Genomic DNA, 15,095 nt, shown 5'->3' with positions numbered 1-15,095 from the left:
TATGTGACTTTAGTTTCTAAAGGCTGTAATCAAATGGATGGGAGAATGTCTTAGCAACCCTTGATTTGACTTATTTTATTAAACCAACAAAAATAATCTCCCACCTTACAAGTTTAGGCCATTATAGGAGGTTCTGCAAATCATTTAATTTCCGTTTTATATGCGGATTGAAACATGTGACTTGTAGTACATTTGTGTGCAAACTGTATTTCTAAATCTGGTAAAATATACTACAGTCCCTATGTTGTCATCAACACAGTAAAATCTGACTTTGTGGTATTAAATTTTTTTAAAAAAAGTCAGAAAAATATTACACAAGAGACAGCAAGTAGCCTGTTTCAGAGTGTATTTTTTATATTTCCACAGTCAGTTTTGAGCTCATCATTACAAACAATAGAAACAGTGTTGATTTAAAATGACTTTTGAAAAATATCTGGCATAAATAAGTCCAGTATTGAGTCCAGTATAGAAATATTAAATCAGAATGCAAATCTTTGTCACTTTAGGGTTGAAAAACATTTGAATATAAAAATATTTCTACACAGAAATACAAGCTACAATTGACCAGCAATTGTAGAGCAATAAAAAAAAAAAACAATCATACATTTTACAATAGTTCAGTTTACTTATTAAATTAATGTTTTTGCATGAAATTTAAAATTCATTTCGGTGAACGCTGACTAATCACTGGATGACTGCTTTCAGTAGCACATTTTATGTTCAATTTCTTTGAAAGGCACCTGGAAAACAGCAGTTAAGGCAAAATTAGTAACATAAAACGCAATATTGTACTGCATGATATCCACTTTGAGGATGGTATAAATGTCCAACTTGTCCAAACTTCTCACCTTCAACTGCACATGCTAAAATCCTTCATTACTGGCCTAACTAAAACTGATACGACTAAACCCTACTTGCAAACAAATGTACCCTTTTTTGTCAGTCTTGAGGTGTTCGAGCGAAACACAATCACTTTCCAGAGTCCCTCCTACCATGTTGTGATTTCTTATAAAATCACAAGTCAACTAATCATTTGCAAATCAAGCACGCATTTTATATCTTGCATCAATTTGCCAATATACAGCTTCGGTTTCCATTCCTCAAATCTATCTACAGAAAAATAAAACATCTACAAGCACCAGAAGAACCACACGAGCTGTTACACCCCCTGCTATTCCACCTCAAGGCAGTTTCCATTTTGCATGACGGCAGGTATACAAAGGTTCAGGTTGGGAACCCTCCTGTAGACAAAGTGGAAGATCTGTGAACGAGGCCGACTGTGGAGCTCTGATTTGATCCGTTGAGGGTGAGTGTCCGGGGCGAGCTGCTGGCTGGTGTCTTCAGTGACCAGAAACAGTGCGTAGTTCTCGGGGTCAGGGATCTTGAACTTGTAAGCGCAGAGTGAGCAGACCTCTTCTGTGGTGGTGTACGGGTGGACCACCAGGGTTTTGGCCGTGCAGCCTGAGTCCAAGGCTTGCAGGGCGACACGGAGATAGTTCTACAAAGGAAAGATGAGTGTTGAGCGGGACAGAAATCTCCACAATAAGCGTGACTAAAGATTGAAACAAGCAGGCAGAAAACTGGAGTAGGGTGTCTGTACTAGAGGAGGATGCAGTTTTAGGACGGCAGTTGTGGAGCCACATTTCTTGAACCCTTGTTTTATGTAACAGCACCACATACGTAAGCAGATAATTAAGGACGTGGTGTATTGACAATAGAACTGCAATTAAAGTGAGAACTAAGATTTGTCTGTTTGTAGGTCGAGTGAAATGGGGATGTTGTTGCCTGTTATTGTTTATTATTTTGTATGCAGGCAGTATATATCCTCTCGGACATGTTCTTGGATTTTCCCGTCCTTCTTTCAAGCGTTTATTTGAGGTCTGATGACTACCAAGGTCATCGCATTTAATTCCATCCTTAATTTGCCTGATAATGACTCAGTTATACTAATTAGACAAACGGTACAACATGCAGCTCTTAGAAGTTAAATTGCAAGACAGAAAGTTAGTGGACTTGACCTTTAAAACTACAGGTACTTGGACTATGCAATATTTTTGCTAGGACAAACTTTTACAATTATAAGTGTTTAGAAACTGTAGTATTATGGGTGGAAAGAAAAACTTTAAAGCCACAAGTTACTCGACAGAAAGAACTATTTCAGTGGAATAAAATACTTTCACAATGCAGTATTTTGGGTGGAATAAACCTTTAAAGCCAAACGTTCCGGACTTAGTACTTGGGCAGAATAAAGCTTTAAAACTCTGAATACTTAAAGAATGTAGTATTTTAGGTGGATCAGACCCTTAAAACTCGAAGTGCTTGGACACTAGTATTTCTGGTGCAATATAAGTTTAAAGCCATAAGTCACATACCAAACTATTCAACAATGGAGTATTCTGGGCGAAATGCATGTTTAAAACTATGAGTTATTGGATTGTGTAGTATTTTGGGATAGAATGTACAGTTTAAATCATATTTTTTTATGCAGAAAGCACTATTTGGGTGGACTAAACCTCTAAAAACATAAGTCATGGGCTGTATCGTGTTTTAGGTGGAGCATAGTACTTAGACAATGTGGTGTTTGGGGTGGAATAAACCTTGAACAAATTAGATGTGCCTGGATAAAGTAGTATTTTTGATGAAAAAATGCTTAAAGCTAAAGCTGCAGATTAGCAATGTAAATAAGGTAGTACTTTGGGTCAGTTAAATGCTTATCAGTACTTGCACTCTTTAGTATTTTATATTTTACACCATCCCAGTGTAAGCAGTACGTCAACGGCAGCCAGTCATCTGCGGTGGACTGCAAGACTGGATGGGACTACAATGTGACGGAAGGGCTGAAGAACAACATCGTTACTCCTAATAAACCTTTAAAACTTTAAGTCACAGACTAAGTACTTGGACAACAAAGCCTTTTTGGTAGAATAAACCTTTAAAACTACAAATTGCAGAGTACGCATTTGGATAATCTGGTATTTTAGGTAGAATAATTCTTTAAAACCATAAGTCTTTGGCTAAGTACTTGGTTACAAAGTATTTTGGGTGGAATGAACCTCTAGAACCAGAAGTCATGGACTTCAGCTACCATCTACTTCAGTAGGTGGCCCTGTCTTGAAAAACAAGGACAACCGAAACCGTACCGCTGGAATATAATTTTGGAAAATTTGCATGCAGTTAATCGCAGATAAAGATACTGCATGCAGCTGTTCTACTGTTGTTTGTCACTGGTTGCTAGTGTTCAGATCCACATGCTGTGATGTTAGAAGAAACTGTTCGTTTTCACAGACAGAGGAAAAACACCTTTCATGCACCTTTCCAATGCCAAACGTGAAGTTTGGATTTCTTCTGAATTTGGTACGACTTAAACTCACTGCCTGGATGTTCAAGGTGGGCTCAGGTCAGGCGTGATACCTGAAAGTCGTCCACGGTCGGCGCTGAACGCTGGGCGGTTCGCCTGAAGTGCCACTGGTGCAAAGTGTTCCGGGCCTCAGAACTCAGAACTCGGGCCGCCTGTTCCTCCTGGAAGTTCTTGATGAGGGACATGGCTCCATAAGCGCTGGTCAGGTAGTAGCCGCCTGGGGTGAAAAAACAAAGAATGCATGTAGAACAAAGAAAAAGAAACTGAACAGCTAAACTCTCTTATCAAGAAATGAAACCAGCTGACGAGAGACACTGATGTAAGAAGTCAATAACACTTCCTCCTTTTCTTTAGAATAAATCAGAATTCGTGCGAGACTTATTTTCATTACTGATGAACTGTGTTCTCAGTAAATGCTTCACTAATTCAGCTTCTTGCGTCAGTTTATGTACCAGACAGGTTGACGCTAATAGGAAAATATTTCACACTGGGCAGGTTCAGACTCTCTTTTCTTCTGAACCAGTTCCAGCCCATTCAAGTCAAGCACTGAATGGAATTTCCTACCCTTGTTGTCAGGACTTTTCCTTCCTATGAGTACGCCTCTCAAGTTTTTTCACTGAACCATCCGGGTAAATTCACCTCAGCTGAGATGTAGAAGGCCTGTGAGCTGAAGAAAATCTTAAGAATGACAAATCTTATGATACTCCAGTCATAATTACCCTGCATTATCCTTAATCTACGCTACGTGGGGATATCTCAAAGAGATTCAGAATGACTTCTGACCAATGTAAAAGCTGCTCAGTTAAAGTGAGGTTATAGCACTCTTGAAAGAAGAAATATTTGTCTTTGTTTTGCAAAAAAAATGTTGATGAGTGGCCAAAATGAGCAAATAGATGAATTTAGACAGAAACTGCCGTGCAACTGAGAATTCCATTTGCACAATGTACAAGTGTTTGGCCACATTTTAGTATTAGTACAATTTAGTATTAAGTTTTGATTATTTCAATTTGGCCACTATCCTCTTTAAAGTAGTTTTCATGCAGCAATACAAGGCTCCTTGTCTTCCTGCCACTTTTAAAACACTCACTGGAAGTCCTGTTCTAATCACTTACAAGGACGCATTTGTAATTTCACCATGGACCTCAAAGTTGTGTAACGAACAAGCATCAAATAACGTGACCTCTAGAGAGCGTTCCAAACATCGCAAGAGCACTGGGAGCAGAGTATCGCTGCACAAGGACTGTATAATTTCAAAGAGGAAGGCAGCAAAATTTAACTCTTATACAATTCTTTTGATTTTTATAGACACAGTTTTTAAACTTTTATAAGTGAGAAATAGTTAAAATTGGCTAAAATAACAAGTAAAGTTTCCTCTAGTAACAGATTTTTTTACAACTCTAAGATGACATTCACGCACAACAAGATGAAATCATAGATACATTTGTTAAATTCCTATGCAATGTAGGACATAAAGTCTGGGTCTCATAAATAAAAGAATTTGAAAGTGTCTCTTTACCTCTTAAGTGTAGTAAAATGTACAAAACTAAGCCTATATTGCTTCTTTATAGTTTTAAAAAAGGAACTCTTGATCGTTTGGGCGACAAGGGAGAAAGACAGCAAGCTGTTAACACAACACTGATACTGAACTACAGTATAAGCACATGTAAATATGTTAGCAAACAGCAGGTAGAATCATATTTGTATCAACTCATTAGCTTACTTCTAATATAGGACGCCTGCCCTTGATGTCTAATCAGTACACAGATTTAAGACTCCCATCAACACAGCTGAAAGGTTCCTCCTGCACAGACCTTCCTTTGACCAGTTTATAAGAGGGTGGACCTCACTTTGACCTCACACCACACTGTGACTGACCTCATGCAGGAAACATCCAACATTATATAACCTCAAGTAGAGCTGATGTTTTCTGGAAACATAAACGCCTACAGAGCCGATAGATCTTTGTGCCGTTCATTTTTAGGGTTTCACTTTACTGGGACGTTTTAAACAAATAGTTTGGAGAATAAACTTATTTGCCACCTTTCTGATAGTGACATGGGAAAACTAGAAAAGCACTCAGAGAGCACAGTACTCCGCCAAGGCTGCTCAGTCGTATCATTTCCGAAATCTTTAACAATTCCCTAGATCCAGACCATAAGTCACATCACTGCCAAAATCTAACCACTTAGTCCTTGTGTCATTTCTGATCTTCCCTGAGAATTTCATCCAAATCTGTTCGTCCGTTTTTGAGTAATGTTGCTGAAAGTTGAACCTCAGCAAATAACAGCACAACCATGGCTAGAAGCAGAGAGAAGTCCTAAATGTTTTCTGTCTAGTCTGACACAGTTATAATGAAATAATTATAACAAAGGCAAAATAAAAAGCTCATTTTCTTTGACTATTTAATTGACAAAATATCTAAGAAACCTGGAATCATCCACATCAACCACAGATTTTGCCGAAAGGTGTACCAAAATTGGGGGGGGAGCGGCTCTACAAACTAAAAATGATTTAGAATTCCTACAAACGAGACACTGTAAGCATATGTCACAATACTGAATGTATCTTCTAACAACCAAAATCATTTTTAATCTATGCTGTATTTATTTTGCTGATCGAGCATGTTTGTTTTCCTCTCAGTTGCTCTAATTTGTTTTCCTTTCTCTCTTCTCTGCGCAACCTGCAGTTCAGCCGAACACTCCTTAAACTTTTGCCATGTGATGATTGTTCACAGCTGAATCACTTGTGGTTTCTTGATTATGTCAAGGAGTGCGGAAATTTTTAGCTTTTCACAGAATCTAATACAAACTGTGTATTTTTGGCGAATTGTCAAATGAGACTTTAATCTCATGGCATATTATGATTTAAAGCTGTGATTTGTTAAAATTTTCCAGAAAGAATTGCACATCACACATGATTAAGTCACTGACTGTCAAGAGCTGGAAAAAAAATCTTTGTTTTTACAGTTTCAAGCTCTAATAAATGGTGTCATTTGTTTATATTTTTTAAAGATAATATATCTTCTAAACACATCAATAGGTTTGGGATTCTGAGGGTTAATTAAAATGTTAAATCTTGTGTATTTAATGGAACAGAAAGTGGTTTCATGTCCTGTGATCATTTCTCTTTTTCAATACACGACGCTGCTTTCTGCTGTACTATCAAGATGACCCTGTAAAACTTTATTGATCTACAGGTAGAAAAATTCGGGTGTCAATAGCAGCAGAAAGAGAGATGAACATAAGTAAGAATCTCAGTAATGAACTACAGCTGTGTTTGTAGTGCAAAATAGCAGGATAAAGAGCAGCTAACAAATGTCAAAACTTGAAGTGATTTGTTATTCAAATCAGCTTAAGGTATGTGTGTTTAGTACGGAGCCAAAGTTAGCATGTGGTTAGCCTAGCCTAGCATTAAGACAGGGAACGGCTCACCTGACTACGTTGAAAGTTCAAAACAAGCAAAATACAATGACACAAAGCAGCTAAACAACTGGCAAAACTTGAAGTGATTTAAAATTTTTCAGTATATAAATAAAATAAATTTAATCCAATAATGGCTACAGCATTTGTCTCACCTACATCCAGGTGAAACAAGGCCCAAAGTATTTATTGGAGTTTTTAGAAGTTTCAGCGACTTTCGATTTGAACCTCCTTGCTAATTTAGGCTAACATCATGCAGGCTTCAGCTCTGTTTTATTAAATATACAAAGAGGAAGATTAGATTTGGAATACTTTTCTGTGTATTGTGTGGTATTTCTTTAATGTCCATGGATTACTGAGCAGTTGTACAATACCATAAACTATTATTACTTCTCAACAGTTTGTGCCACATTAGTTTTGACATTATGAGCATCGTTTAATTTCATGTACAATATGTGATGTGCAATAATCTCATTTCTTGAAAGAATTCCTTCAGGGTTAATAAAGTTTTCTCTTATCTTACGTACCTTCTCCTTGAAGCAGAGACGGGTCCAGCAGCTCCATCATGTACTGGATGTCCGTGTCCAGCTGAGGCATGTCACACTGAGCCACCACGTAGGTCAGCATCGGCAGGAAGTCATCGGCACCGTACATCCTCCCTGGAAGGAAGCAGATTTAGGCGTGGTGGTGACAGGTCAGAGCAGAGAAAACTGTAAACAACCACACTGATGAGGGCCGAAGGTTGCAGAAATTCGACAAGATTTAAACAGACTTTGTGCAAAAACTTTTACATACCCGAGTTGTCCTGCATGATGGTGTAGATGAGCTTGCACACTCGCAGCAGCAGCGTCACCTTCTTCTCCGGCGAGTACATCTTCCTCATGGTCAGGAACTTCTGGCGGATCTTCTCAATAGCCACAGAGTCGGGGGGAACTGCTCCATCCACCCCCAGCTCATGAGGCCTCTTGGTCTTAGCCAGGGCCAGGTTCTCCCTGAGCTGCTGCCAAGCTCCACTGCTCACCTGGAGGAATATAAAAGTAAAGTTTATTTTTCTTAGTTTACCAGAGATAATCTTCATTTACCCCTCTGAACCCCCCAGAACCAGTCAGCAGGTTTAAAAAGTATTACATCTTTTTTTTTTTTTTTTTTAAATGCCAAAATTACACCATTCATCAGAGCAAAGAAACGTAAAAACAAGAATAAAAGGCAGATTTTTCACTTTCTGGTGGTCCTGGAACTAATTATCCATAATGTGTGGTTCAATTTGGAAAATTAACCAAATCTAACTTTAAAATCAGGATATGTCACAAATACGCCACCATAACGCAACAAATCCTGTAAAAAATTAAAACTTTGCACAACCAAAAAACCAAAATGTGTTTTTTTTAGAGTGGAAAACAAGTATGGAAACAAAACAGAGCAACTGAGAGGAAAATAAAACATATTTAATCATAAATGCAGCACAAAAACAACAAAAACAGCACACAAAGAAGCAAGTTTTTGGAGGATACATTCAGCTTGGTGAAATATGACTGTAGGATTCATGTGCAGAGAAGTGTGGAAAAATGCAGAGATTGTAGACACTGTAAGAATTTAAATAACATAATATTGATAGTATAGTATGTGGAGCAACATATTATTGCAATATTGGTGACATCTTTGTCACATACTAGACATTCTGGCACTCTGTGTTTACACAGAACAGAGAGGAGAGACGGAGAGGAAAATATAACAAACTGTATCAATAAAATAAATGTAGAATGGCTGAAAAATAGTAACAGAGGAGCAAGTTGTTGGAAGATACATTCAGCATGGTGAAACATCTTTCTATAACTGATGTGCAGAGTAGTGTTAATAAAATATCTGTAGAGGTTTTAAAAATAACAGTAAAATATCAACAGCATGTAGAGCCACCTTGTTTTGTTTTTTTGTTTCATTTTTTTTTAACACCTTTGGGGACTTGGATACATGTTGTATATGTCAATGCCAGCTACTGTTTTTTCTTTTTTTTTAGGAATAGACAATTCATTGATTCCGCTTTTGTTGACTTTTTTATGATTTCTGTCATTACAACTGTATCATTCTGTACAAAAGACACTTCTGAGTCAGAGTTGTTCTGTTTCCAAAGAGGTGCAGGACTTTATACTGCTTTTTATTCTAACATTTTTGGTAAGATGGAGGGGATTTAACTCATCTCTCACCTGGAAGTCATGTAAAGCCACCTCAATGACGCTCTTCAGAGGCTTTAGGACACACTTATGCATGGCCTTCTCCAGCACCTGGTCTGCAGAATACGACAACATGCCCAAAACACAAACAGGTTAATGAGAAACTAGTACATAAACACATTATTCACTCTTCCAGGAAGCAAATGAGTAACACTGTAAAACTGAAAATGCGTCACTGTCAGTTGCGCAACATCACTGAACACAGCACTTGAAACAGAAATATGCCATCAGCTACCGTAAATGTCACTCACACCAGAGCTACTATGAATAAGGGCTTGCAATAATTTACCAGAAATAATCCAGACACGTTATCACATGATAATGACAGCAAATCCGGAAAAAAAAAAGACACAATCATAAATCCTGACCTAAAAATTAAAATTGAATCTGTTAGAAAATGGCTTGTGGACAAATTGTTGCACTTTATTAGACACCACGATAACATTCTTCAACTGCAGATTAACTAATTCAGGGTAAAATTAATCCGTTAATTATCAAAGTGCATTTCATTTCTTAAAACCTGTGCCTTCAGAAATTTATCTAAAAGCATAAAAAAATCCAAACTGTAATCTGGTAATATGATTGCAGCTGCAAAAAAAGGAGGCTTAAAATTAGATGTGAGTAAAATTAAGCAGGTTTAAGCTTCAAAAAGTATTTAGTGGTCAAGATTGATTATATTATTTCTCTACAGCTTACAAGATTACTCCAAACTAAGTTTATTTTAAAATTATTCATAACTAAATCTCATTAAATACATATGTACATAAAAACATATAGTTTTAGTTGAGTTTATCCTTTTATTTTGAGTATAAAAACAGATTTTGTTGTGTATATTATCAAATTAGGTTGGTCACTTTTTAGGGATGAAATTATGATGAATTAAACCAGAAGATTCAAATGGTTTCTCAACATATTGCCACGTGTAAAATCAAACATCTCAGCATTTTTCATATCCCTGAGTAGTTATTTGAATCTGGAAATGAGATCACTGAAGGGTGTTGACCCTAAAAAAACTCTTTATTTTGACCCACATAACTGTGAATGTTAAAAGTGATTCACAGATTTGGGCTGAACCCCATAAAAAATAGGCTGTTTTTTTTTTTTAAATATCTCCAGCTGAAAAGCATCCCTCAGCTGCAAAACTGTGAAGCCAAACTGAACAAACTTGGGCTCTACAGACCAAAGACACTTGAGAGGATTTTAAAATACAACAAATCTCTGTGTTTCTGTCACTAAAACAGAGAGGAACCTGAAAAACTGCAGCAAACGTTGACATCTTTATTGCACCTAATCAAAAGTGTAACTACGAGAGTCAATAAGAGCAGGTCATTGACATCGATGTTATTGACCATGCTCTAAAATAGAACTACAGCTCTACTAAATTTACTAAACACAAAGGAGGCACAACTACTTTGCTGCACCCATTTTAATCCGTCAGTACCAGGCAGCCTTTTCATGCTCTTCTAAAAACGTCTGTGGTTGTGTTTTAATAACAGGTACAGTCTGGTCCTGGGACATCTAAAAGACTTATTGCTCTTTAAACAGATTAAACAGTATGTGAATGCTATAGATTTTTACAGGAATAAAAGAGGGCAGTGGCTGCACAGTGTGGACTCTCGTGGTAACAAATGGCTGACATCACATGAGGACTGGCAGTTTAGCAGAGGGATGTAAACAACAACCAGCATGTCATGTGAAAACTCCTACATGAAGCTAACGTAGCTCCCACGGCTAACAATGATGTAGTCTGCAGAAATGTTCCGTAACAGTTATGTGACACCTGCCTTCTTCCTGCTTACTCTTGGATTCATTTCAAAGAACTTAATAATTATGTTTTTATATCAAATCACCAACAATCAAATCAAGCTCTCCATATACAATAAACGGTGCTAAAGAAGTCTCCTGCGCTGCTCTAATGACATCCTGCGTTCACCTATATGCAGTCTCATGTAGCCGCCTATTTATTATTGTGCTTGAGGGAGAAAAAAACTTTGCTTATTTGTAGTTTTTAAACCAATCACCATCATCTGAGGTGGAGCTAAGCCCAGGATGTAGCAAAGTTGCCCCTCAAAGCAAACAATTGAGCAATGCCTTTAAAATAGGTAACTTACCCCCCAAAAATGAGCAGGGATCTCTTTCTGGATGATCTAAATCCTTGGCAAAACTTGACATTTTTTGATTTTGAAAATAACATATAGGAAGTAGAAGGGGAGCAGAAAAGCATGTGAAATCCCACCATCTACATGCAGTGAGTCAACCTATCCTACATGTAATCAAACCAACTGTTCTGTCTTCAATAATATATACAAGAACAAGTTAGGAGGCCAGTCTGGTGGACTGGCTTGTCCATACATTTCATCAGAACATATTCTCATTAGCTGAAAAATCTTCAGTGTTACTTTCATAAAGAGAAAAACTTGACAGCCTTCCAGGATTACTTAGAGCACCCCCGCATATTCACCACTTGGAACTGGTCCAACCTAATTTGTCCTAATTATTTGAATTTACTTGATGTTTGCTGAATGTTTATTGTCTCCGAACTAACTGATAACAAGGCAAGACATCAGTGCTGCCACATTTATTTACTCTGAAGACAACATGCAGGTTTTATTTTTCCCCACGACCAATGGATTGGTTGAAGAGTTGGGATGATTTCAGTTGTTTACAGCACAACAACAGGTTCTGCACCTGAACATCACTAATCACATTAACCATTCTATCCTAATTGGCTTATTTAGACAAATTTATGTAAATAGATTATTAGGAAAAAAACTAAATAACTACTATTATCTAATTAGGACATTGTAATCATTTATATTTCATCAAATTTGAATGTTTCTCTCTTATATTCTTCACTTCCAACAGCTTGAACCAACTAAAATTAAACTTCACAGTTTAACATTCAAACACTTCAACCCTCTGAACACCTAAAACCATTGGCTGGTTTGTTGTCTTAAAAATAAAAAACTCACAGTAATTACACCATTTATCAGAACCAGATACTATAAAAACAGAATCTGCAGATTTTCCTGGAGTCCTTGAACGACTGACTCATCTGTGATGCACAGTTCCACTGGAAAACTTCCAATTCACTTCACTCTACAAATCTACTTGAAAATTCAACAAAAATAAACAGTTTTCAGTACTCACATCCTTTAAGAAACAAAAAAAATTCTGCTCTTGGAGCAACAACATGCCAAGAAACTGCCTGGAGTTCAGAGGTTTAAACATGACTAGTCTATTAATGTTTTTTAAATGTAATTTTGGACAAATCTTTTGCATTTTAAGCTACTTTTGAGGAATTTTGGATGAATTTCTGGAATTCTTGACAAGTTTCATGTCAAGACAGTTTCAGGAACAAACAGCCAAAACCTGCTTGCTTGAGGGTCAGGTTGTACCAGATAGATTACATATTTGCCATTCAGATACAGTCAGAGTTAAGGAGTCACTGGCTTAATAGACTCTGACCTTGAATCTGAGCTTTACACGTTCTGGTACCTGGAACCAGATCCACCATTGTGTTCATTCATTCAGCTGGCATGCACTGAAAAGTTAAACCACCACAATGGCTCCATCTGTACCTCAGACCTACGTACATATTCTTCACATCATTTCCTCAACTATTCCACAAACTGTGATTTATTGTTCCCTGGCAGCATTGACACAGCTGTTCATTCTGCACAGGCATCCCCAGCCTCCAGGCATCTTTATGATTATGCAATGAGCTGCACGCAGCAAAATATGTTTTGCAATTCTGTAAAAAAACAAGCATGCACGTACAGGAGCCTTACGGAGAATTTTGCAGCCTTTGTGGTGAGTCAGTGGAACAACACAGCAGCTCTTAGAAATATCCAACTCAATCTGCACCAGACCCAAGCATCATAGGTCACCTCAGGTAAGGGTTTGTCCTTTATTGCAGGCTGCTTACACAAATAAACCATAAATGAAGAGGCTGGATGAATCCATCAGAGCCTCATGTGGACACAAGGAAGGGTTTCTTGACTTTGGACTTCCTGATTCCCAAAAGAAAGGCTCATTTCCTTTGTATCTTGAGCAATGTTTGTTATTGGCTTTTATCTCGGCTCCAACCTTTTCAAAGTCCCCTAACTACAATAAACTCATAGATAGTTTGTGAAGTGAAGTCTAAAGAGAAACAGTAGAAGAAAAGCAAACTTCAAACTTTCTGTTTACTCATTTACAACTCTGAGATGAAACATTTTGCTGTTGGTGCATATCTGGCAGATCAGTGTGGGTGTGTATTAACACTCGAACACGCTCCCTGTACAAACACTTCATGGCCCATCGCTCACTTCTTGACCTCATAACAAAATTTGACATATTGCACTCACGACAATCACTCCAAAGGTCTTTCTGTAAACACTCTGCATAGGAGGACAGTCACTTCTGCTTTTTTAAAAACCATATTCTGTGGGATTGTAGCATGACTAATCCATGTATAACAACGTTCTGGAGTTTCAAAATGGTTTTCCAAATAAGACTACGATTTATTTATTTTTTTGCCATTATGGCCAAATTTTTCATTCAAGGGCTCCAATTTGTGGGCATAAATGTTGGTGAATCATCACTGCATTCAATGACTAGGAAGACATTTATATATATGTATGTAATATAAATAAATGAAAACTAAGAAAAACCGTTTTTGATTACAGGCATACAACGTAATTTTCAGTATCTTGGGACATCAGACGGAGAAGACGGAGACTCAAGAGAAGAACACATTGCCAACCAAAGAAACCATTGAACAGGAAAAGGCAGAGTCATCATGAAGACCAGTCCTCTCTCAATCAGCTCAATGCATTAAACTGCTAATTACTAAACCAGATGCTTCAAGGTGAACTCTTCAGCAGGTAACATAAATACTTGTGTTCTCACACTAACTTCCAGTCCAGCTGTGACTTCAGACTGAAGACAACTTTATTCCCAAAGCAACAGTTTCTACAATAATCACAGGAATAAATTTACCACTACAGCCTTGCTGACATAAGTGAATCAGATTGCCATAAAAAATGTCAATGTATGAACAATTTACAAGAAATCCCATTATCACAACGGATCTTTGTATTTAATTATATTATACAGATCTAATACAGCAATAATGACACAAAACTATACGACAAGTTTCCACCAAACCAGGTTTATGCCTACAAAGTAGTGCCTGAAAATGGAAAATATACCAATTTTTAATATACATATATATATATATATATATATATATATATATATATATATATATATATATATATATACATACATACATACATATTCTTATATTTGGAGAGCCATTTAGAAATTCTAAATCTCTACTCTTTTTTAAAATTTCTGTGACCAAATATTTCATATTCTAATCATTCTATATGACTAGTTTTGCATTATTGTGAGATGCAGCTCAGTATGGTTCACAAAATATCACTAGTTGACTTCTGCAATATCAATTTCTTGGGTTCATACGAGCTCAAATAATGCACGTTTCAGGACGTCTTCTTTTTTTCCAGCTTTCAACTCACTCCCAATCAGAGATTTTTTTAACCTATTTGTCCAGTATTGCAGATACTAAATCAACGGGACAATGAGAAGTTTTTATCGTTAACAGTTTCCGAGATATTATTTTTCAAACAACCTCAAATTTCAATGCCCGTAAAAAACCTGCTCAAAGTTGGGCAACTATTCAGAAAATCTATCTCGCAAAGTGTCTGATAATGAAAGCTAAAATTTAACAGATATCTTTATAACTATCCATATTTTGTGCTATAACATTGTCAGGCAAATCAGAGACAGCAGAGCAGAACTTGCTCTAAAAATGTAGTGATCTTAATGACACACGTGTTGGTAGATTTCTCTCTTGTCTCTAACATTGCTGCTGTACTAAACACCTTCACTTTTATTCACTGTTTCTCTCTCCAAAGGGAACATTTGTGAGCTTCTTTATGTGCGTATCTGTGGTCTGTTCACACAATGAGAAAGGATCAGTTCTGTCTCTGAACAAGGCTTTGCTGTTATTGTTTACAATGAACAAGGGACACGAGATGTGTGCAGACATACTGACATATTCATGCAAATCGAGTCTCTCGG

General features: G+C 37.1%; 1 protein-coding gene across 5 annotated transcripts in view; it reads right to left on the bottom strand.

Moving 5' to 3' along the window:
* Positions 1-329: 329 nt before the first annotated feature.
* Positions 330-15,095, bottom strand: part of LOC110950666 (ras and Rab interactor 2-like) — a 53,736-nt gene continuing 38,970 nt past the window's right edge. For 4 of the 5 annotated variants that reach the window (XM_051945513.1, XM_051945516.1, XM_051945515.1 and 1 more), the window contains exons 9-13: positions 8,979-9,061; positions 7,573-7,798; positions 7,305-7,436; positions 3,412-3,575; positions 330-1,498 (exon numbers count right to left, since the gene is read on the bottom strand). In XM_051945513.1, the coding sequence (XP_051801473.1) occupies positions 1,172-1,498; positions 3,412-3,575; positions 7,305-7,436; positions 7,573-7,798; positions 8,979-9,061 (932 nt within the window). In that variant the 3' untranslated portion in view covers positions 330-1,171. Of the gene's footprint in view, positions 1,499-3,371; positions 3,576-7,304; positions 7,437-7,572; positions 7,799-8,978; positions 9,062-15,095 lie in introns of all 5 variants that reach the window. The other variant, XM_051945517.1, reaches the window with a different exon arrangement.

The sequence above is a fragment of the Acanthochromis polyacanthus genome, chromosome 3 (genome assembly GCF_021347895.1).
Source record: "Acanthochromis polyacanthus isolate Apoly-LR-REF ecotype Palm Island chromosome 3, KAUST_Apoly_ChrSc, whole genome shotgun sequence".
Taxonomy (NCBI): Eukaryota; Metazoa; Chordata; class Actinopteri; family Pomacentridae; genus Acanthochromis; species Acanthochromis polyacanthus.
This window is presented reverse-complemented; position numbering and strand designations above follow the sequence as displayed.